Source organism: Rana temporaria, chromosome 3, assembly GCF_905171775.1.
Source record: "Rana temporaria chromosome 3, aRanTem1.1, whole genome shotgun sequence".
NCBI lineage: Eukaryota > Metazoa > Chordata > Amphibia > Anura > Ranidae > Rana > Rana temporaria.
The window spans coordinates 385,376,011-385,397,842 of NC_053491.1; the positions used below are offsets into that span (position 1 = coordinate 385,376,011).

Consider the following 21,832-nt stretch of genomic DNA (forward strand, 5'->3'; position numbering starts at 1 on the left):
TCCCCAAATAGAAGATGGTAGGGAAATGTTTTGCATTATATGGCATCCTAAGCATTCCTGTTGATGCTGAAGATCCGCTTGCTTTTCATTGAAGGGGGGAAGCACAGCTTGTTCATTGACATGGAAGGTTGACAAAGGATGTAGGATTTCATGTTTTTGTACAACTGAATGCCGAAACGTGGAGATGAAGTGGAAGCCATACAAGAATGCATTAGTTTCTTTCCTTTGTTTTTATACTGTTATATCAGTGACTATTTGAGCCATTATAGGTGATTGATACAAAGAGCAGTTCTATTGTGGTGACGTCACCGCCCCTCTCTGTATCATTACATTTAGCTGCCATGGTGGCACCCCCTCATGGTGCCCTGCCCTCAGTCTCTTGGGTTGAATAACAGTGGGTTTCCTTTAGCCCAGAACACTGAGGATATCTAAGGGTGGAAAGGAATTGCTGAAGCAGCAGCCAAGCATTGCAGTGACAAAAACATGACATTTTGTCTGGTAAACTTACCAGTGGCCTGAACAGCTCTTTTACATACATCAACCTTTCATTTTTATTTAGTGCTAATTTTAGCAAATACTAGAGGCTGAAGTAAATTGCGAAGCCAATTTGTGGTAGAAGAAGCCTGATTAGTTGGTTTTAACGATCTATGAGTTCCATTGTTACTGACGACACTGCCCAGGATGGAACCGCAAGGACCAAGCTACTTTAAAAACACTGTTAAAGACTTTTACTTTGTGCTGCGTCTCTGTGGAGTCCAGCCGCAAACTACTGAAGAATGACCTTTATGTAAATAATATGTGTAACTTAATTTGTAAAGAAGAGGAAATGAAAATGAATGTTTGAAATGAACGGTTATGCTAATTTAATGAACATGTTTGTGATGAAGGGAATCTATCACACTCTGCACTTTTAAAGAGACCGACCATTCCACAGCCCTTGTTTGGTCAAATACATTTTTCTAAGTCATGTGGCTCTCTATATAGTACAGTCACTCCTTCACATTAAAGTAGATGTAAACCCTAACTCTGACATTTTTGGAGGCACTGTGTATCAAACAATTGTATTGTTCCCCTGCATCTGATAAACAAACAATTGTGCGACAAAAGTTGAAGCCTCCATCTTTATTTTTCCCCCCCCTATTAAAAAATAAGAAATCTGCTGCATTTAGAAAATATAGAATTGTTTATTAGGATTGTTATTTGGCTACAATTTATTGCCAATGATGCGTATTTGGAAAAATGGCTCCAGAGGAGTGATTGAGGAAAGCTGCACAGATATAGGACCTTCATCATGTTAATGTAATAAAAGATTTTAGGGATTGGGTTTACCTCTACTTTACTTTTAAGGTGCATTTGGCTGTGGTCCACAACACAGGCAGAAAAAACTTCATCTCTGATTCCACAACGTGCTACATTGTCCAAACCATGTACCTATGTAGGAGCAAAGTGCTTGGAAATGTATATATTTTTGTTTTAAAAGTAATATAAATGCAGGGTGTAGAAATGCATATAAACACGTGATTATGCATTAAGATGGTTATGTATTGTCCTGTGTTAAGGGACATGTTTCAGCACAGGCAGTTAGAATAAGTAAATACATCCTCAGGGCCCCTTTATGATTGTATCCTAAGGTTAGGTTTATGGTAGTGTGAAATGTCCCTCCCAGGGGCGAAACTGCTGCAATGTACTGTGACACTTGGCTGGTAAGCAGGGGTGATGTATGTGTGGTTTGGCCTTCTTCCATGGATAGGAGGCCCTGTATGGGCACATCTTGCACTGATGCCTGAAAAATTATAGTCAAAGCTGGTAACTGGCACCCAGAGAGGCTGCTTGTGCCTGTGTTTGGCCATTTGTCCTTTTTATTTGCTGTTGTAAGCCTGATTTGAAATTCCAGTGATGGGCAAAGCCTGGACCCATGCAGGGACTAAGGCTGTGGAAAGGTAAGACAGGGTTTTCTTGTGTGAATTACTGTAGACCTAAAGCAGGTATGAGACTTAATATATCCATTACTGCAGTAGACTTGGCGTCTCCTAAATGGTCTTCGTTTTGTCATTAAAACTACCTGGAAACTGGGAATTGAGCTTGACTTTATTCATTAAGTGTTTAAACTTGGCAGTTATAAATGTCCACTGTTCAGAGCCTGGATAACCATCTTTATCACAGGTTGCACCATTACCACCCACTTCTTCTGCGCAGAACACTTATAATGTACTCGGGCACGTCCTCCTGACTTTTTTTTTTTTTACCATAAGGATTTTGCTGCAGGGTAGTTAACACCTGGTTTGCTGTGTAGTCTCTGGATATCCTTGCCCCCATTTCCACAGGAGCATACTCTCGCTGGTGGCAGTATATGAAACCAGGCACAAGAGAATAGTGGCAAAAGCTCAGGCAAGCACCAATGGCCTGCAAAGCACTCAAACCAGCCAGATTGACAGGGTCTTGCTCCAGTGCAAAGGAAGCCATATTTTAACAATGGTCTCTGCAGCCTATTCTAGCTCTATTTCAGGTATGCAAACAAGCAGTATATCTAAGGCTGGTTTCATATGTGCTTTGTCTGTAGTCCACATCCACCTACTCAGCAGGGTGACGGGTCTGTGTCTGCTCTGCAGTGTGGACAAAGTCCTGCTGTTCTGTAGGGGGATGTCTGTTTCCATCTGACTGTCACCTGTTTCAATGTTTTATCAGATTGCATGCCCGCAGGTGTCAGTGGACACACGTCTGACAGTCAGGTCCGCCTGAAGAACTGACAGGCAGACCTGATCGGAAAGCCTGTGTGAAACCAGCCGTAGACAAATTTCTCGGCTAACTACCCTAATTCAGCTGTCTCTGTCCCAAAAGTGCTAGACTGCTTCCCTTAGTGTTAGACTTGGAAAACATTAAAGGAGGCCACAGACTATTTCTCACTCTCATCCTCCTGATGCTCACTTTTTCTGTGCTCAAAATCACTTAAAAAAAATGTTTTATTTTTTTTAAATGACAATTGTCATACTTGCCTCCACTGTGCAGTTCGTTTTGCACAGAGTGGCCTCAAAGATCCTCTTCTGGGGTCCCTCGGCAGCTCTTTCGGCTCCACCCCACATTAAACACCCCCTAGGAGAAGTGCTCTCCCAAGGGGGTTACCTTGTGGGTGTGCTGAATCCAGTGAGCCAATGGCTGCGCTGCTATCAATCTATCCAATCAAGAGCTGGACCCCCCGTGGAGAGAAGGATGGCGCGTCCCTGCCATAGGCTGCATTAAGGTACAAAACATGAGCCTTTGCAACCCCTTTTAATTCTCCTCAGTCTTGCCAGGCCCCTGTGGGTACTAGGAGACACGCTAAGTAAAAAATAAATAAAAAAAAAAAACTGTTTTATCCCCAACAAGGTTTTCATCCCTCCAGGAAACATTCTTGAACTATATCCAGTGAAATGAGAATTCACGAAAAAGTGAATAATAGCAAACCCTGCTATTGCAGTTTTAACCACTTCCCGACCTCCTCATGTACATTTACGTCGGCAGAATGGCACGGACAGGCACAATCACGTACCTGTACGTCCTCTGCTAGACGTGGGTGGGGGGTCCGATCGGGACCCCCCCCCCTGGTACAGGCGGAGGTCGGGTCCGCTCGGGGAGCGATCCGGGACGATGGCGCGGCTATTTGTTTATAGCCGCTCCGTCGCGATCGCTCCCCGGAGCTGAAGAACGGGGAGAGCCGTGTGTAAACACGGCTTCCCTGTGCTTCACTGTGTCGCTGCATCGATCGCGTCATCCCCTTTATAGGGGAGACACGATCAATGATGTCATTCCTACAGCCACACCCCCCTACACTAGTAAACACATACACAGTGATCCCTAACTCCTACAGCGCCCCCTGTGGTTAACTCCCAAACTGCAACTGTCATTTTCACAATAAACAATGCAATTTAAATGCATTTTTTGCTGTGAAATTGACAATTGTCCCAAAAATGTGTCAAAATTGTCCGAAGTGTCCGCCATAATGTCGGTCACGAAAAAAATCGCTGATCGCCGCCATTAGTAGTAAAAAAAAATAATAAATAAAAATGCAAAAAAACATCCCCTATTTTGTAAACGCTATAAATTTTGAGCAAACCAACCGATAAACGATTATTGCGATTTTTTTTTTATTTTTATTTTTTACCAAAAATAGGTAGAAGAATACGTATCGGCCTAAACTGAGGAAAATTTTTTTTTTTTATATGTTTTTGGGGGATATGTATTACAGCAAAAAGTAAAAAATATTGCATTTTTTTCAAAATTGTCGCTCTATTTTTGTTTATAGCGCAAAAAATAAAAACCGCAGAGGTGATCAAATACCACCAAAAGAAAGCTCTATTTGTGGGGAAAAAAAGGACGCCAATTTTGTTTGGGAGCCACGTCGCACGACCGCGCAATTGTCTGTTAAAGCGACGCAGTCCCGAACTGTAAAAACCCCTTGGGTCTTTAGGCAGCATATTGGTCCGGGGCTTAAGTGGTTAAACAAACATTTTACTGTGCCCATAGATATTCCTTACAGTGATTGAAAAGCCTCCACCCCCCCCAATAAAAGTAATAAACATGTTCTACGTACCTGCTCTGTTCAGTGGATTTGCACAAAGCAGCCGGGATCCTCCCATTCTTGGGTCTCTTTTCTGTGATCCTGGCCTAACTCCTGTTCAGTACCCCCACAGCAGGCAGCTTGCTATGGGGGCACCTGAACCGAGTCATGGCTCCCTGTGTTCATTCAGACACAGAGCTCTGGCCCCGCCCCTTCTCTCCCCTGATTGGCTAGCTAACTTTGACAGGAGCAGTAGCCAATGGTGCCACTAATTTGTCTTGGTAAGGAGATTTTCAGACGGCTTGCACTTGTGGACAGAGACCGCAAGTGTGAGGGGGGGGTTGCTGCACACAGAAGGCTTTTTACCTTGATGCATAGAACTTCTACCTTAACAAGCACTTTAATTTAAGGATTCTGCAGCCAGGAATTCAGGATGCTATAAAATACATGTTTTACCGTTGCAGCTCTAGCCCTGCAACTAACTATTTCTGCAATTTCTGTTTGCCAAACTGCAGCTAATTGAACACTCAGCAGGATCATGTCTTTCCTGCAGGAACACTTACAGAATTGCCTTCTGGTTTACTTTTCTGTGTTGATGTCCTAGAACAAGTCATGACACAAATTTCCAGAATGGCTCTCATTTATGTCCATATGTGTAGAATCTTATGGCTGAAACTGCCCATAAAAGACGCATTCGCTTGTATACTTCCTCCAAATGCTGAGCCACACATCCAAAAGCTTTGCCCGTGTCTAGTCCAGCTAAAGGTAGTGGCTGATAAACCTGGGTCTGTAGATATCCAGCCTGTGTCCTGTAGTATATTCCAAGGTGCGGAATTTACAGGTGAATCAACATTTTTTTTGGGGGGGGGGGGCATGCTTAGTGATGTCATTAGTTCATAGGGATCCATTACAGTCTCATGAAAACATAAGCAGCTGGACCAAAGTGTGGCTTAACTATTCTAACTTGATATTCCTTGAGGCAGGATCAAAGGTATTTTGAGCATGATGGTAATAATGATGATAACAATTAGACACTATTCTCCAGTGAAATGCTTGGTTTAATATTCTAATTTGCACTCAAGATACATGCTAGGATCCTATTGAATGCTCTGAGCAAAAACCCCACCCTTCCTTCTCCCTCCTGTGTGTACATACTATGTATAGCGCTCTCGGGGGAGGGGCTTATGGTGAAAGGTGATTATAGAGAACAGATTTTTCTCAAATACATTCCTACTGCAAGATGGAATAAGAGCAGATATGTTCTATATGCTATAAAGTATTTCAATTGGTGTTATTTTTCTATGATCTGTCCAAACTCATTTGGTGTGAGAATGCATTGACTGTTGTATGTATAGATTATATAATTATATATATATTTTATGTGCCTAGTCTGAAGCTGTACAGGAAAAAAACAGGTCACACAGGGTAATGCGGCCTCTTCTAGAGCAGTGGTTCTCAAACGGGGGGTCAAATATTTTCCAGGGGTCACCATATCCTGGGCTGTTCCTGGAGCCTGCATCACTCTGCCAGCCTTTTTGCGGCTGCCCAGCGTGTGGCCGCCCAGCTGGGCTGTTCCTGGAGCCCACGTCCACCCACTTGGCCTCTTCGCAGCTGCCCATTCAGATCACGGCATGGCTGGGGGGCAGAGATTAGAGGTCCACTGACTGGTGAGGAATGTGAAGTGGGAGGGGCTGGAGGAGACCCTATCTCCTGATTTTAGCATAGGTGTCACTGCCACGGGACACCACCTAGTCGGAGACACAGTAACACTACCTGTGATTATAGTTGCCATTAAAAGTCCCCAGATCAGCATATCAAGAGCACCTAAGCTGGTTGATCAGAACCCCCAATCGCTCCCCCCCCAAGGAGTAAGAGAAGGAATAAAAATAGAGAATACATGGAAGGGAGAGGAAAAGAGGGGGAGGAAGAAAGAAAAAGAAGAAAGACGACTAGAGAGAGGGATGGGGGGGATTTTTTTTTTTTTAGAATAGAGAGATAAAAGGGAAAGAAAGGAGAACAAAGGGGGGGTGGTACATCCTAAAACTTGCCATATGAGGTTTTAATACTGTACGAGTGGAGGGGACTCGGGGAGCACTAAATGTACGTGGGTTAGGGGTGAAAATTACTTGTCTTGCCTTGGATGCTGACAACCCACCCTATGAAAATAATTTTACTGTTAGGGGTCCCCACAACTTGGGAAATTTTATGAAGGGGTGACGGGACTAGAAGGGTTGAGAACCACTGATCTAGAGGGATGTTCAGAAAGGGGTGCCTGTAGTCCATATAGGGTTATTGCTGTGTGGATGGGGATTGGTACACAATTTACAAACTCTATAATATGATCTTAAATATCATGGATATTCCCATAGAAATGAAATGTTTGCCTATGCTGTTCAGTGGATTAAAGAGAAACCTTGTATGCATTAAAAAAAAAAAAAAGCAGCCTTAAGTTGTAACTTCTGGTGCTTTCACTAAGGCAAGGGGGTGTTACTAGGCTTTCTTTTGGTATCCTGAGAAAGCGGAGGATCCTAAATCCTGAGAGAATGTACTCGTGCACAGTACAGGAGTGTACCATTACTGGATTTAGCATAGTCTCCTTTTCCAAGGGCCAGGAGGAGGCCCAGCACTCTCACCGTTGGCTTCAGGAAGTGGCTGAAATCCGGGGTATGAGGTTCCCCCTCCCTCCAATTTAAAGGGATACTACATTTTGCCAATCTAGGTTGTACTTCTTGATGGCTCCCCTGTGCCCCCATTTTTCCCTTCCTCAAATCAAAAGGTTCCACATGTTAAAGTAGAACTAAAGGCAACCCCCCCCCCCTTCATTTTGGATAGAGTAAGGGAAGGTATAACGGCTTAATGTTTTTTTGTCACCTTTGGGAAGATTTAACTTCACTTCCTGTCCCATAACCAAAAAAGGAAGTGAGGAAATCCCTGCAAATTAAAGGGAATCTTTTGGGGACTTCCAGATTACAAGAACTAGTGTCCCCCAGTGGAAGATTTCCCCTCTATTACTTTTCTGAGGACAGATCAAAACTTGTGATTTTCTTTTACAATGATGATGGTAAACAGGACAAATGGAGCGATGAATCTCCCCAACAGGGACACGGACAGCAAAAAAAAAAAAATCCATCTCCCCTCTTTCCAAAATGTATTTTTTTTTTTTAGTTATAGTTTAATATTTCTTTGTTTACTTAACACAATGCCAACCACCTTGTAAAACAACCCATTCTGTTTAAAATAGAAATGAAAGGCAGAACATTTTTGTAGAGATTAAAAAAAAAAAAAATTGATATAAGTGATCACATTTCCTATTCTCGGCTGCATTAGAGCTGGGGGCAGGAAAAGCAGCAGTACACTGAGCTTGCCAGTAAATGGCTGTGCCAGGACACAAGTCTGATCATTTAGAGAGAGCATACCGAGTTGCCAGCATAGCTAGAGAATTGACCAGTGTGCTCTCCTGCTTAGTGTGGTCAGTTTTTAATAGGAAAACAGGGGAACTAACAGTAACACCAGGGATTTCATATAAAGGAAGCAATACAAAGAACAAGATACCTTCTCCTACAAGTACATGGTACAGAAGGAATATTATATCAAATCCTAGCTTCTACTGCTGGCTTATAATTAGCTGGAAGGGATGGGCTTCAGTTAAAGCCGTAATAAACCCTAAAGCATGTATTATATTGCAGCATACCAGTTCTTAAATGTGAGGGATGTATTTTTTTTTTTTTTTTTTTAGGCTGTCTGTCCCTTATTTTCACTTGGTTATTTGGCTAATAAGTGGCGCCGCCCCCCCCCCCCCCCCCAAAAAAAACAAGCCCTCCGCTAGCGGCCGAATAGTGCCACTAAAATTAGCGGCGCTTTACTGCCGACGCCGCCCCAATGTGAAAGGGGTCTTATTGTATACACACTGCTATTTAATCACATTTTTTACAAAGGGGTTAAATTAACCAAAACTGAAGAGTGCAAAATCTGGTGCAGCTGTGTATGGTAGCCAATCGGCTTCAAAGAACCTGGGAGCCGATTGGTTCGGCAGAGCTGCACTTCATTTCAGCTTTATTAAAATCGCCCCCCAAAAATGTCCTTTTTACATTGCTTCTTATAATGTAACAGCTGCCAGTCAATATTAGATGTTATTTTCAGATACACAGAAATTTATATTGTAAAGAAGAAATATCAAAAGTATATTCTGTGTAAAATGGTACTTTTTCCTCCTAATTTAAAATGACCACAAATGCATTTGTTTTTATTTTTGGACGTGTGGTAAAGTGATCTTACTTATAAAATTGAAGTTCTGTATAGATGGAGACATAACTGTGTAGATTGTTGTAAGATTTAATGAAAGTGCTCCTCCTTGTGGCCAAAGATCATAGCTGCTGGTGTTCTATTCAGGCACTACATTGCAGCTCTGATTCGTATCTAGGACTGACTGTTCAGGTAATGATGTATTGGGTACAGATAATAATTGTCAGAGAGAAACCAGCAACCACTTGGCAATACAGGAAGGAATACACTGTGTTTGAACAATAAAATCACGTTTACTCAAAACTCTGATCCTGTCTCTTATTAAAGGCAAGCTGAAGTGTAAAATGCTTGTAAGAGGTGAAAGACTGTATAAAGGTTCTTCAATTTCTGCACTTTCCCCATCAAGATAGAGAGATAGATAGAGAGATAGATAGAGAGATAGAGAGAGAGATAGATAGATAGATATATAGATAGAGAGAGAGAGAGAGAGAGAGATATATATATAAAAAAAGTGCAAAAACTTTTTAAAGACCCCTCGTACAATGGTTCACAGCCCAATACTAGCCCATCTTTCTTTAGACACAGTTGACAAGGTTTCGAGCCTTTGCCAGGCTTAATACTGCTATGTACTCATCAGCCAAAGTTTCTGCTATGGTAACATCCCATAAAAGAAAAAGAGTGCCTTGAACATAAACAGTCTTGTTTTAACACCCTAAAGTGGAACTTCTGCTCATCGGATTCCTTTCAGGGGGGTGCAGATACCTGTCTAAGACGGGTATTGGCACCCACTTCCGTGCATACAGTCTGTGGGTAGTGCGTCACTTCCCGGTCCCCCCATTGTGTCCTGGGAAACACAAGACTCCCAGTAAAAGACGTGCATGCGCAGTAGGGAACCAGGAAATGAAGCCTAAACTCTTCACTTCCCGATTCCCTCACCCCAGATGACGGTGGGGGCAGCCGAGGGATGAGCGATCGCTCGTCTTCTGCTGCTGCCCACGTCGCTGGACTCCAGGACAGGTACCCTGTTTCCCCAAAAATAAGACCTACCCTGAAAATAAGACCTAGCGTTATTTTCCAGGAGAGCTGCAATATAAGCCCTACCCTGAAAATAAGCCCTAGTTAAAAATGCTTGTAAAATCCTATAATCCACTCTATTACAGTAGTATATAATGTACAATGTGTGCGTTTCTGTAATATAATTGGGGGGAAGAGAGCTCCGGCGTGTAACAGAAGCACAGAGCGGCGCTATAACAAAGGTATTTGGCACAATTATATTACAGAAACACACACATTGTACATTATATAATACTGTAATAGAGTGGATTATAGGATTTTACAAGTATTTTAACTCAGTTAACACTGGGGATTCCTGACAGGCAGGGAGGGGGTACATGGTAAGACCTACCCCGAAAATAAGCCCTACTGTGTCATTTGTTGGCATAATTAATATAAGACCCGGGCTTATTTTCGGGGAAACACGGTAAGTGTCCCAATATTAAAAGTCAGCAGCTGCAGTATTTGTAGCTGCTGGCTTTTAATATTTTTGTTTTTTACGGTGGAGCCCTGCTTAAAGACAACATGATATGCTCACCTGATTTATACTTTTTTTTTTTTTTGGCCAGGAACAAAGATCAGTGTGTTATAACAGCGCATTTGTCATATATTGGGGCTTATGGTAGAAGAAAGGAATCGTGCTATTCTGTTCACTCTCAGATGTCCCATCTTAGAACTGCAAACACTAAAAGCTTCTCTAAACATATCGGTTTGAACCATACGAAGTGTCTGAAGATAGAGCAAGTTTACCGTTCTTCAGACTTTGAGGGGGGCTAGTGTGAATATGGGAGTAAACAATTGCCCCCATCATTAGTGGGTGGAAAAGGAAAGTAAAGAGGTGCAGTTTGGAGTGTTACAGTTTTGCAGACATACTTTGCCAGGTAAATAGCAAACCATGAGCTGCAAGGTGCATTTAAAATGTAATAATTGGTTTCAATGCATTTAAAGCTAGAATTTTGTCTTTTACTTCCTTCACAGACGGGAAGTAAAAATAATGTTACTCAGCCATAAAGTGCAAGTGCTTTTCACTTACTGTAGTCTCCTCCCACTGACTTTCTTCTTGGTCCAGGGCTGGAATGACATTGTCTTTCTGCCCAGCCCTTTTACATGCTCTCCTTGGGGTGCATCAGTACTAAGGCTGGACTACTAGAACTGTGTAGTGCTCACTACATGAGAAGACCAACTGTCCCCCTACTACCATGGGAAGTTTACATGTGTGTGTAGAGAATATATATATATATATATATAGCGCCTGGCTGGAGACCTGCTTTAAAATCTAGCTGACCATGAATCGCAAAAAAGCATAATTGACTTGTTATATATTATGCTACTGAAACCCTCATGCAGGCAGAATGTTTTTAGACAGATGTAAATGTTTTAATAGTTACATTTATTTTCCCCTCAAGTAAACTTGTTACATGGCAAGAAATTTGTCATTTGCTCTGGTATACACAAATGGAATTTATAGATGGCCCAGAGGACACAACTGAGAATGGCCAACATTAGGACATGCATGCAGTAAACTACAAGTCACAGCATATGGAGTAAGTCATGGGTTTGCATGACTACTATGGCAATGAATACATTTCAGGTATTCTTCATCTCGGTGACTCCCATGCTCCTGGTTAAAAGCCCGAAGAAACCTTGGATCTCAGCTTAGTAGTGGTGGATGTATAGACAAACATATTTTAAATAATTAGGCCGGCGCTGCAGTCTGGGTCAACTGTTCTTTTTGGGATGGATGGCAAAGGAAACGCAACTTTCTTGGCAGAAGTGTCACCTCTACAGTCATGGCTTCATACTCTTCAGAGTCTATACTGAAATGGCCTTCTGTTCCCTGCATTATAAAAAAACAAAACACAAGTCATTTCCTCTGGGGAGGAGGAGCGCCCCCCTTCCAAGTATATGTTATGGGTAATCTCTGCACAGCCGATATGATCTGCCCTGCTGGCAGAGATGCCTATAAAGGAGCTGGAACATATTACACTGCAAACAGCCACACAAGTTCTAAACATCAATATTGAAGTAAACAGGAAGTGAAAGGAAACCTCTTTGAAGCATCTACAGACAGATACAGGTAAGGGTGGGGAGAGAGAGAGAGAGAGACACACAAACCCTGGCAAAAAAAAAAAAAAATTCGAGTTTTGCCTTGAAAGTTTGACATTTTTTCTTTCCATTAAACACTGCGGCCTCATTTATGATACCAAGAACCGTAATTTGTATCCTTGACTGTTTAGCGAGGCAAGCACCAGGAACAAGCATGCAGCCAATACAAATTTACTTTTTCAAATAGCAAAGGGTGGGTCAGGATAACCTTGGGGCTTGCACCTTTATGGCTCATTCATACACGTGCATTATGGGAAGGTTGAATGGGTGGGCTGCTAATGCCACAATTTCATTACACTGCAATGCACTGTATTAATGCATGTAATAGGCTTTGCCATGTGTATGAATGGACCTTTAAACAAGAGCAGTGCACATGAAGGGTTCTTTTTAAGGTGAAGGCCAAGTCCCAGCAGAAGCCACGCTTCCGTTATGCGGCTATAACGCCCAATGTTTCAGAGCCATGCAGGACCCTCTTCATCAGGCACGTGACCCGTCATAAAATGATGGAATTACTAAATAAAGCTATAAATGTTATGGAGATCCGTGTTGCTGGTGACATACTTCTCACTTTAAATGGATTCTCCTGGGACCTGAAGACATTCAAAGTACCTTGAAAAAGTATTCATACCCCTTGAAATTTTGTCATATTATAACCAAAAATGTAAATTTATTTTTGAGGGATTTTATGAAATAGGCCAACAGAAAGTGGCACATAATTGTGAAGTGGAAGGATTTTTTTTTTTTTTTTAAATAAATGTGAAAAGTATGGCATACATTTGTACCCTTTACTCTGATACCCCTAACTAAAATCTAGTGGAACCAATTGCCTTCAGAAATCACCCAATTTGTAAATGGAGTCCACCTGTGCAAAATTGTAATCTCAGTATAAAATACAGCTGTTATGTGAAGCCCTCATAGGTTTGTTAGAGAACAAACTGCATCATGAAGGCCAAGGAACACACCAGACAGGTTGGGGAGAAGTTTAAAGTAGGGTTAGATTATAAAAAAAAAAAAAAAAGAATCCCAAGCTTTGAACATCTCACAGAGCACTGTTCAATTCATCTTTCAAAAATGCAGAGTATGGCACAAGTCCAAACCTACCAAGACATGGCCGTCCACCTAAACGGACAGGCCGGGCAATGATAGCATTCATCAGAGAAGCAGCTAAGAGGCCCATGGTAACTCTGGAGGAGCTGCAGAGATCCACAGCTCAGTTGGGAGAATCTGTCCACAGGAAAACTATTAGGGGTGCACTCCACAAATCTGGCCTTTATGGAAGAGTGGCAAGAAAAAAAATCCATTGTTGAAAGAAAGCCATAAGAAGTCCAGTATGTGAGAAGCCATGTGGGGGACACAGCAAACATGTGGAAGAAGGTGTTCTAGTCAGATGAGACCAAAATGTTACTTTTTGGCCTAAAGGCAAAACTCTGCATAGGGGAAACTAACACTGCACATCACCCTGAACACATGTTGTGGGGATGTTTTTTTTCGACAGGGAAGCTGGTCAGAGTTGATGGGAAGATGGATGGAGCCCAATACAGAGCAATCTTAGAAGGAAACCTGTTAGTCTGCAAAAGACTTCAGACTGGGATGGAGGTTCATCTTCCAGCAGGACAACGACACTAAACATACCGCCAGAACTACAATGGAATGGTTTAGATCAAAGTATATACATGTATTAAAATGGAGTCAAAGTCCAGACCTAAATCTAATTGATAATCTGTGGCAAGACTTAAATTGCTGTTCACAGATGCTCTGCATCCAATCTGACAGAGCTTGAGCTATTCTGCAAAGAAGAATGGGAAAAAATGTCTCTCTAGATGTGCAAAGCTGGTAGAGACATCCCCAAAAAAACTTGCAGCTGTAATTGCAGTGAAAGTTGGTTCTACAAAGTATTGACTGAATAAAAATGCACGTCACAATTTTCATATTTGTAAAAAAAAAAAAAAAAGGTATCAAAAATCATTTTCCTTCTGCCTCACAATTATGTGCCACTTTGTGTTGGTCTATGACATAAAATCCTAATAAAATACATTTATGTTTTTTGGTTGCAACATGACAAAATGTGGACCATTTCAAGGGGTATGAATGCTTTTTCAGGGCACTGTACATCTACAGCCAGTTTCAGGAATATGTGCATTGGAAATATTGTGCATTCTGTTACTTATGCAAAAAATTTGTAACGCTGTGTTCATAAATCATATAAACATTTCTAAAACATGTACATAATATAAACTAAATCACCATGTGAAAAAGTGTCAAATTATTAAACCTGAGAATAAAAAGAAAATATGGAAAATTTATACTGCAAATTATATATTGTCTCTAAACAAGTGTTCATAAGTGGTCATCCAAAACCCACACCTAAAGTGTGGAAAGAATCAAAAAAATCAAGTCCATAAATGTTAGTGTTTTTCCAAGTGTTTCAAACTTAAACAAACATGCAATCTTCTCAAAACAACTTTGAGAATTTCTTCAATGGGATTGGCCCATTGAAGAAATCAGTTTGATGAAACATGTCTGGGCTGAGCTACACGGCAATGAACTGTGGTGTTTAGCGTCTGAATTTACCGATCATCACGTGTGAAATCGTTCTAGGAGCAGAGAGACACGCAAGCAAGGGTGAGAGTAGTAGGCGAGGGTGAGAGTAGTAGGCGAGGGTGAGAGTAGTAGGCGAGGGTGAGAGTAGTAGGCGAGGGTGAGAGTAGTGGGTTCAGCTCTGGGTCTGCCGTGACCCCTATATATCGCATGCTAGTCTCTTGCTTCTGAAAAAGGATTTTGTTTGAAGTGCCTTGTTTTTCTTGGAAGGATGTGAGTGCAATATTTGGAGATTTTATGTGCGCCGATTTAATAAATGGTTTTACAGTACTTCACTATTGCAAGCACTTATTTATTCTTACATGTGGAGAACACTGGTTTACTGAACACTGCTGGAATTGCCTGGAGACCTTGGAGGGTTTACTAAGCTTTAATGCCGAGCATGATAATGTAAGGCACATTCTTGTGGTGAGTGCAAATCCTTTAACCACTTGGGATCCGCGCTATGGACGAAAGACGTCCACAGCGCGGCTCTCAAGTGCCGGATGGACGTCCTGTTGTTGTTGTTTGTTCCCGTGGGCGCGCATTTGGGGAAACAACGTGCCCGGCGCATCGCTCGGGAGCCGATGCGAGTGCCTGGGGGGGCGCGATGTCCGCCAGACACCCGCGATCGTCGGTGACACAGCAGGACGTGGAGCTCTGTGTGTAAACACAGAGCTCCACGTGCTGTCAGGGAGAGAGGAGACCGATCTTTACATAGGGACACAGCATCGGTCACCTCCCCCAGTCAGTCCCCTCCCCCCACACAGTAAGAACACACCCAGGGAATACATTTAACCCCTTCCTCAACCCCTAGTGTTAACCCCTTCACTGCCAGTCACATTTATACAGTAATTAGTGCATTTTTATAGCACTGATCGCTGTATAAATGTGAATGGTCCCAAAATTGTGTCAAAAGTGTTCGATACGTCCGCCGCAATATCGCAGGCCTGACACAAAAAAAAAAAAAAAACGCAAATCGCCGCCATTACTAATAAAAAAAAAGAAAAAAAAATCATAAATCTATCCCCTATTTTGTAGGCGCTATAACTTTTGCGCAAACCAATCAATATACGCTTATTGCGATTTTTTTTAACAAAAATATGTAGAAGAATACGTATCGGCCTAAACCGAGGGAAATTTTTATTTAAAAAAAAAAATGGGATATTATTATAACAAAAAGTAAAAAATAGTGTTTTTTTTCCAAATTTTCTGTCTTTATTTGTTTATAGCGCAAAAAATAAAAATCGCAGAGGTGATCAAATACCACCAAAACAAAGCTCTATTTGTGGGGAAAAAATGATAAAAATATAATTTGGGTACAGTGTTGTATGACCGCGCAATTGTCATTCAAAATGCGTCAGCGCTGAAAATTGGTCTGGGCACGAAGGGGGTTTAAGTGCCCAGTAATGAAGTGGTTAAGAATCAATAAAGGAAAAAATGTTTTTCTTTAAAATAACAAATATGTGATACTTCCCTCCACTGTGCAGTTTGTTTTGCACAGAGTGGCCCCGATCCACATCTTCTGGGGTCCCTCGGCGGCTGTCTCTGGTCCTCCCCGCAAGAACTGTTCATATGCATGCGAGAGAGCTCGCATGGTGATGAGTCCTTGCGGGCCCATAGCCGCTCGCTGTATCACTCGGCCCCACCCCTCGGCGTGCTGCGTCACTGGATGTGATTGACAGCAGCGCCAGCCAATGGCTGCGCTGCTCTCAATCCATCCGCTCTAGCCAATCAGCGGCCAGGCTTAGCGGCGAAGGGGATCTCGAAACCAAGCGCAGGACTTTTGAGGGATCAGCTAAGTAAAACGGGGGGGGGGGGGGGGGGGGGGGGGGCGGCATCATCAGATGTTTTTTCACCTTAGATTGCATGAAGGTGAACATTTTGTTTCCTTTACAACTCCTTTAAGAATGCGGAGTCACAGAAACACAAGTGGTGTGGTGGAAGAATTATATCAAGTTGGTTTGAGAAGATTGCATGTTTGTTTAAAAAAACACTACACTTTATGGACTTGATTTTTTTGATTCTTTCCACACTTTAGGTGTGGGTTTTGGATGACCACTTATGAACACTTGTTTAGAGATAATATATAATTTGCAGTATATATTTTCCATATTTTCTTTTTATTCTCAGGTTTAATAATTTGACACTTTTTCACGTGGTGATTTAGTTTATATTATTTACATGTTTTAGAAATGTTTATATGATTTATGAACACCCTGCTATTTTGCAAGTTCTCCCACTTGGAAATCATGGAGGGGTATGAAATTGTCATCGTACAGGGAGTGCAGAATTATTAGGCAAATAAGTATTTTGACCACATCATCCTCTTTATGCATGTTGTCTTACTCCAAGCTGTATAGGCTCGAAAGCCTACTACCAATTAAGCATATTAGGTGATGTGCATCTCTGTAATGAGAAGGGGTGTGGTCTAATGACATCAACACCCTATATCAGGTGTGCAGAATTATTAGTCAACTTCCTTTCCTTTGGCAAAATGGGTCAAAAGAAGGACTTGACAGGCTCAGAAAAGTCAAAAATAGTGAGATATGTTGCAGAGGGATGCAGCACTCTTAAAATTGCAAAGCTTCTGAAGCGTGATCATCGAACAATCAAGCGTTTCATTCAAAATAGTCAACAGGGTCGCAAGAAGCGTGTGGAAAAACCAAGGCGCAAAATAACTGCCCATGAACTGAGAAAAGTCAAGCGTGCAGCTGCCAAGATGCCACTTGCCACCAGTTTGGCCATATTTCAGAGCTGCAACATCACTGGAGTGCCCAAAAGCACAAGGTGTGCAATACTCAGAGACATGGCCAAGGTAAGAAAGGCTGAAAGACGACCACCACTGAACAAGACACACAAGCTGAAACGTCAAGACTGGGCCAAGAAATATCTCAAGACTGATTTTTCTAAGGTTTTATGGACTGCTGAAATGAGAGTGAGTCTTGATGGGCCAGATGGATGGGCCCGTGGTAGGATTAGTAAAGGGCAGAGAGCTCCAGTCCGACTCAGACGCCAGCAAGATGGAGGTGGAGTACTGGTTTGGGCTGGTATCATCAAAGATGAGCTTGTGGGGCCTTTTCGGGTTGAGGATGGAGTCAAGCTCAACTCCCAGTCCTACTGCCAGTTTCTGGAAGACACTTTCTTCAAGCAGTGGTACAGGAAGAAGTCTGCATCCTTCAAGAAAAACATGATTTTCATGCAGGACAATGCTCCATCACACGCGTCCAAGTACTCCACAGCGTGGCTGGCAAGAAAGGGTATAAAAGAAGAAAAACTAATGACATGGCCTCCTTGTTCACCTGATCTGAACCCCATTGAGAACCTGTGGTCCATCATCAAATGTGAGATTTACAAGGAGGGAAAACAGTACACCTCTCTGAACAGTGTCTGGGAGGCTGTGGTTGCTGCTGCACGCAATGTTGATGGTGAACAGATCAAAACACTTACAGAATCCATGGATGTCAGGCTTTTGAGTGTCCTTGCAAAGAAAGGTGGCTATATTGGTCACTGATTTGTTTTTGTTTTGTTTTTGAATGTCAGAAATGTATATTTGTGAATGTTGAGATGTTATATTGGTTTCACTGGTAAAAATAAATAATTGAAATGGGTATATATTTTTTTTTTGTTAAGTTGCCTAATAATTATGCACAGTAATAGTCACCTGCACACACAGATATCCCCCTAAAATAGCTAAAACTAAAAACAAACAAAAAACTACTTCCAAAAATATTCAGCTTTGATATTAATGAGTTTTTTGGGTTCATTGAGAACATGGTTGTTGTTCAATAATAAAATTAATCCTCAAAAAAACAACTTGCCTAATAATTCTGCACTCCCTGTAGGTGCATGTCCACTGTGAGAGACATAATCAAAAAAAAAAATTCCAGAAATCACAATTTATGATTTTTTAACTATTTATTTGTATGATACAGCTGCAAATAAGTATTTGAACACCTGTCTATCAGCTAGAATTCTGACCCTCAAAGACCTGTTTGTCTGCCTTTAAAATGTCCACCTCCACTCCATTTATTATCTTAAATTAGATGCACCTGTTTGAGGTCATTAGCTGCATAAAGACACCTGTCCACCCCATACAATCAGTAAGAATCCAACTACTAACATGGCCAAGACCAAAGAGCTGTCCAAAGACACTAGAGACAAAATTGTACACCTCCACAAGGCTGGAAAGGGCTACGGGGAAATTGCCAAGCAGCTTGGTGAAAAAAGGTCCACTGTTGGAGCAATCATTAGAAAATGGAAGAAGCTAAACATGACTGTCAATCTCCCTCGGACTGGGGCTCCATGCAAAATCTCACCTCGTGGGGTCTCAATGATCCTAAGAAAGGTGAGAAATCAGCCCAGGACTACACGGGAGGAGCTGGTCAATGACCTGAAACGAGCTGGGACCACCGTTTCCAAGGTTACTGTTGGTAATACACTAAGACGTCATGGTTTGAAATCATGCATGGCACGGAAGGTTCCCCTGCTTAAACCAGCACATGTCAAGGCCCGTCTTAAGTTTGCCAATGACCATTTGGATGATCCAGAGGAGTCATGGGAGAAAGTCATGTGGTCAGATGAGACCAAAATAGAACTTTTTGGTCATAATTCCACTAAGCGTGTTTGGAGGAAGAAGAATGATGAGTACCATCCCAAGTACACCATCCCTACTGTGAAGCATGGGGGTGGTAGCATCATGCTTTGGGGGTGTTTTTCTGCACATGGGACAGGGCGACTGCACTGTATTAAGGAGAGGATGACCGGGGCCATGTATTGCGAGATTTTGGGCAACAACCTCCTTCCCTCAGTTAGAGATTTGAAGATGGGTCGAGGCTGGGTCTTCCAACATGACAATGACCCGAAGCACACAGCCAGGATAACCAAGGAGTGGCTCTGTAAGAAGCATATCAAGGTTCTGGCGTGGCCTAGCCAGTCTCCAGACCTAAACCCAATAGAGAATCTTTGGAGGGAGCTCAAACTCCGTGTTTCTCAGCGACAGCCCAGAAACCTGACTGATCTAGAGAAGATCTGTGTGGAGGAGTGGGCCAAAATCCCTCCTCCAGTGTGTGCAAACCTGGTGAAAAACTACAAGAAACATTTGACCTCTGTAATTGCAAACAAAGGCTACTGTACCAAAAATTAACATTGATTTTCTCAGGTGTTCAAATACTTATTTGCAGCTGTATCATACAAATAAATAGTTAAAAAAATCATAAATTGTGATTTCTGGATTTTTTTTTTTTGATTATGTCTCTCACAGTGGACATGCACCTACGATAACAATTTCAGACCCCTCCATGATTTCCAAGTGGGAGAACTTGCAAAATAGCAGGGTGTTCAAAGACTTATTTTCATCACTGTATATATAAAAATGTCCTGTATAAGAAAAGACACTATACTTTTCAGCAGACCGTGTCTTCAGAAATTACTGCTGCACTGCTCTCTAGCCACTGCAGGTGTTCCAGCAGTGCCAAACCACCCCCCCAAAGCTTCTTGATTTAAAAAAAAAAAGTGTCCCTTTAAGTGTGTGTGTGTTTAGGGCGAAGAAACACAGGGGTGCTATTGAAGGCATGACGCATGTGTAAACATGCGATTGGGGCCAAGAAGCTCTATTGACGTTGTTTACAGTGTCCTTGGGGCTATGAGCGCTGCGCCCCAACACTCCACTTCTAGGCATTAGGCTTCATGTGGTTGTTATTGATTGGCCGGTCCATAGGGTGGGGCGTTTATCGGACCCGTGGTGTCATTGGCTCATACATTGCTCATCTCCTTCAGCAAATGAGGGAATCGGCATCAGAAAAGGAATGGTGGTAGGCTCATGGTAGACAGGGAGCGATAGGTCTGTGCAGAGGCAGCAGTCCATTTATCTCCCTGTGACAGTGACACAGACTTGGCAACCAGCACACAGAGGGATCACACAAAAATCTCCAGGTACAGTACATGATGCAGGGCCAGGACTGGAGAGGGGGGGCAGAAGGGGCACCTGCTATGCTATTTGCACTGTGTCCCGAGTGACTCTACAGCAGCACCTTTAACCTCCAACTTTACTTCCCCTCTCTCTGTGCAATGCACGTCTGTACACCTTCCCTATCACACCAAACCTTCCCCTCCTTCACTCTCTCCTGTTTGCTCTCCCCTGGCATAGATCTTCACTGCTCACATCCTGCAGCCTCTGGTCTCAGATCTGACCATTCCAATCACTGCCTGACACCCTTTCCATCCCAAATGACTTTTTATCTCTTTCAAACTGTTCAGCAGCTCAGTACATTCTCTGCACTCATTTAAGGTGGCTGTAGTAGGAATGAAATTAAAAAGGAATCATCTATTCTATGGCCACCTTAAATGAGTGCAGAAAATGTACTGAGCTGCTGAACAGTTTGAATGAGATAAAAAGTAATGTGGGATGGAAAGGGTGTCAAGGCAGACAGTAAGGGATTGGACCCCCAGAGAGGAATGCCCAGATCTGAGACCACACTTGTAAAGAAGAACTCAGGACAGGGATGGTGGGAACCCCTCATAATGGGCACAGCGGGTGTACAGACCTGGGAACTCGGCACAGGGATGGTTGGAACCCCTCAATGGGCACAGCAGGTGTACAGACACAGGAATGATGGGAACCCCTCATAATGGGCACAGCCGGTGTACAGACACAGGAATGATGGGAACCCCTCATAATGGGCACAGCCGGTGTACAGACACAGAAATGATGGGAACCCCTCATAATGGGCACAGCCGGTGTACAGACACAGAAATGATGGGAACCCCTCATAATGAGCACAGCAGGTGAACAGACACAAGAACTCAGCACAGGGACAATGGGAACCCCTTTTAATGGGCACAGCATGTGTACAGACCTGGGAACTCTGCACAGGGATGGTGGAACCCCTCATAATGAGCACAGTAGGTGTACAAACCCAGGAACTCAGTACAGGGGTGGTGGGAACCCCTCATAATGGGCACAGTGAGGCTGCAATTGACGGGCACAGTTTTATCTATCAGTAAACATACATAACCACCTGATAAATGGCTATTTAACATCCCTGCATTACAAACAGTTACATTTTTCAGTTTGCGCCCCACAAAAAAATTTGAGCACCAGCCGTCACTGTAGTCTAGTGATGAGATGGGTCAAATAACTGCTACCCTCACTGCAAGCAATGGTTCCTCCTGCTAGCTTGTAGTATTTTAGTGACAAGCAAGAGAAATGACTATAGGTATTTACATCCCTGGGAGTGTGGAATAACCATGGTGTCAGGGAGCACGGATGTAGTTGTGTTTCAAAACACAGGCCATCGGAAAGTGTAGCATCTCTTTTAC

At 42.6% G+C, this 21,832-nt stretch overlaps 2 protein-coding genes across 3 annotated transcripts in view; one reads left to right on the forward strand and one right to left on the reverse strand.

Moving 5' to 3' along the window:
• DENND11 (DENN domain containing 11) overlaps window positions 1-12,434 on the forward strand; it is a 39,983-nt gene extending 27,549 nt beyond the window's left edge. Inside the window, exon 9 of the mRNA XM_040345712.1 lies at window positions 12,328-12,434. Coding sequence (XP_040201646.1) covers window positions 12,328-12,331 — 4 coding nt within the window. The 3' untranslated portion in view covers window positions 12,332-12,434. The remainder of the gene's footprint in view (window positions 1-12,327) is intronic.
• AGK (acylglycerol kinase) overlaps window positions 11,201-21,832 on the reverse strand; it is a 93,921-nt gene continuing 83,289 nt past the window's right edge. For both annotated transcript variants that reach the window (XM_040345714.1, XM_040345713.1), the window contains one exon: window positions 11,201-11,666. In XM_040345714.1, coding sequence (XP_040201648.1) covers window positions 11,526-11,666 — 141 coding nt within the window. In that variant the 3' untranslated portion in view covers window positions 11,201-11,525. The remainder of the gene's footprint in view (window positions 11,667-21,832) is intronic.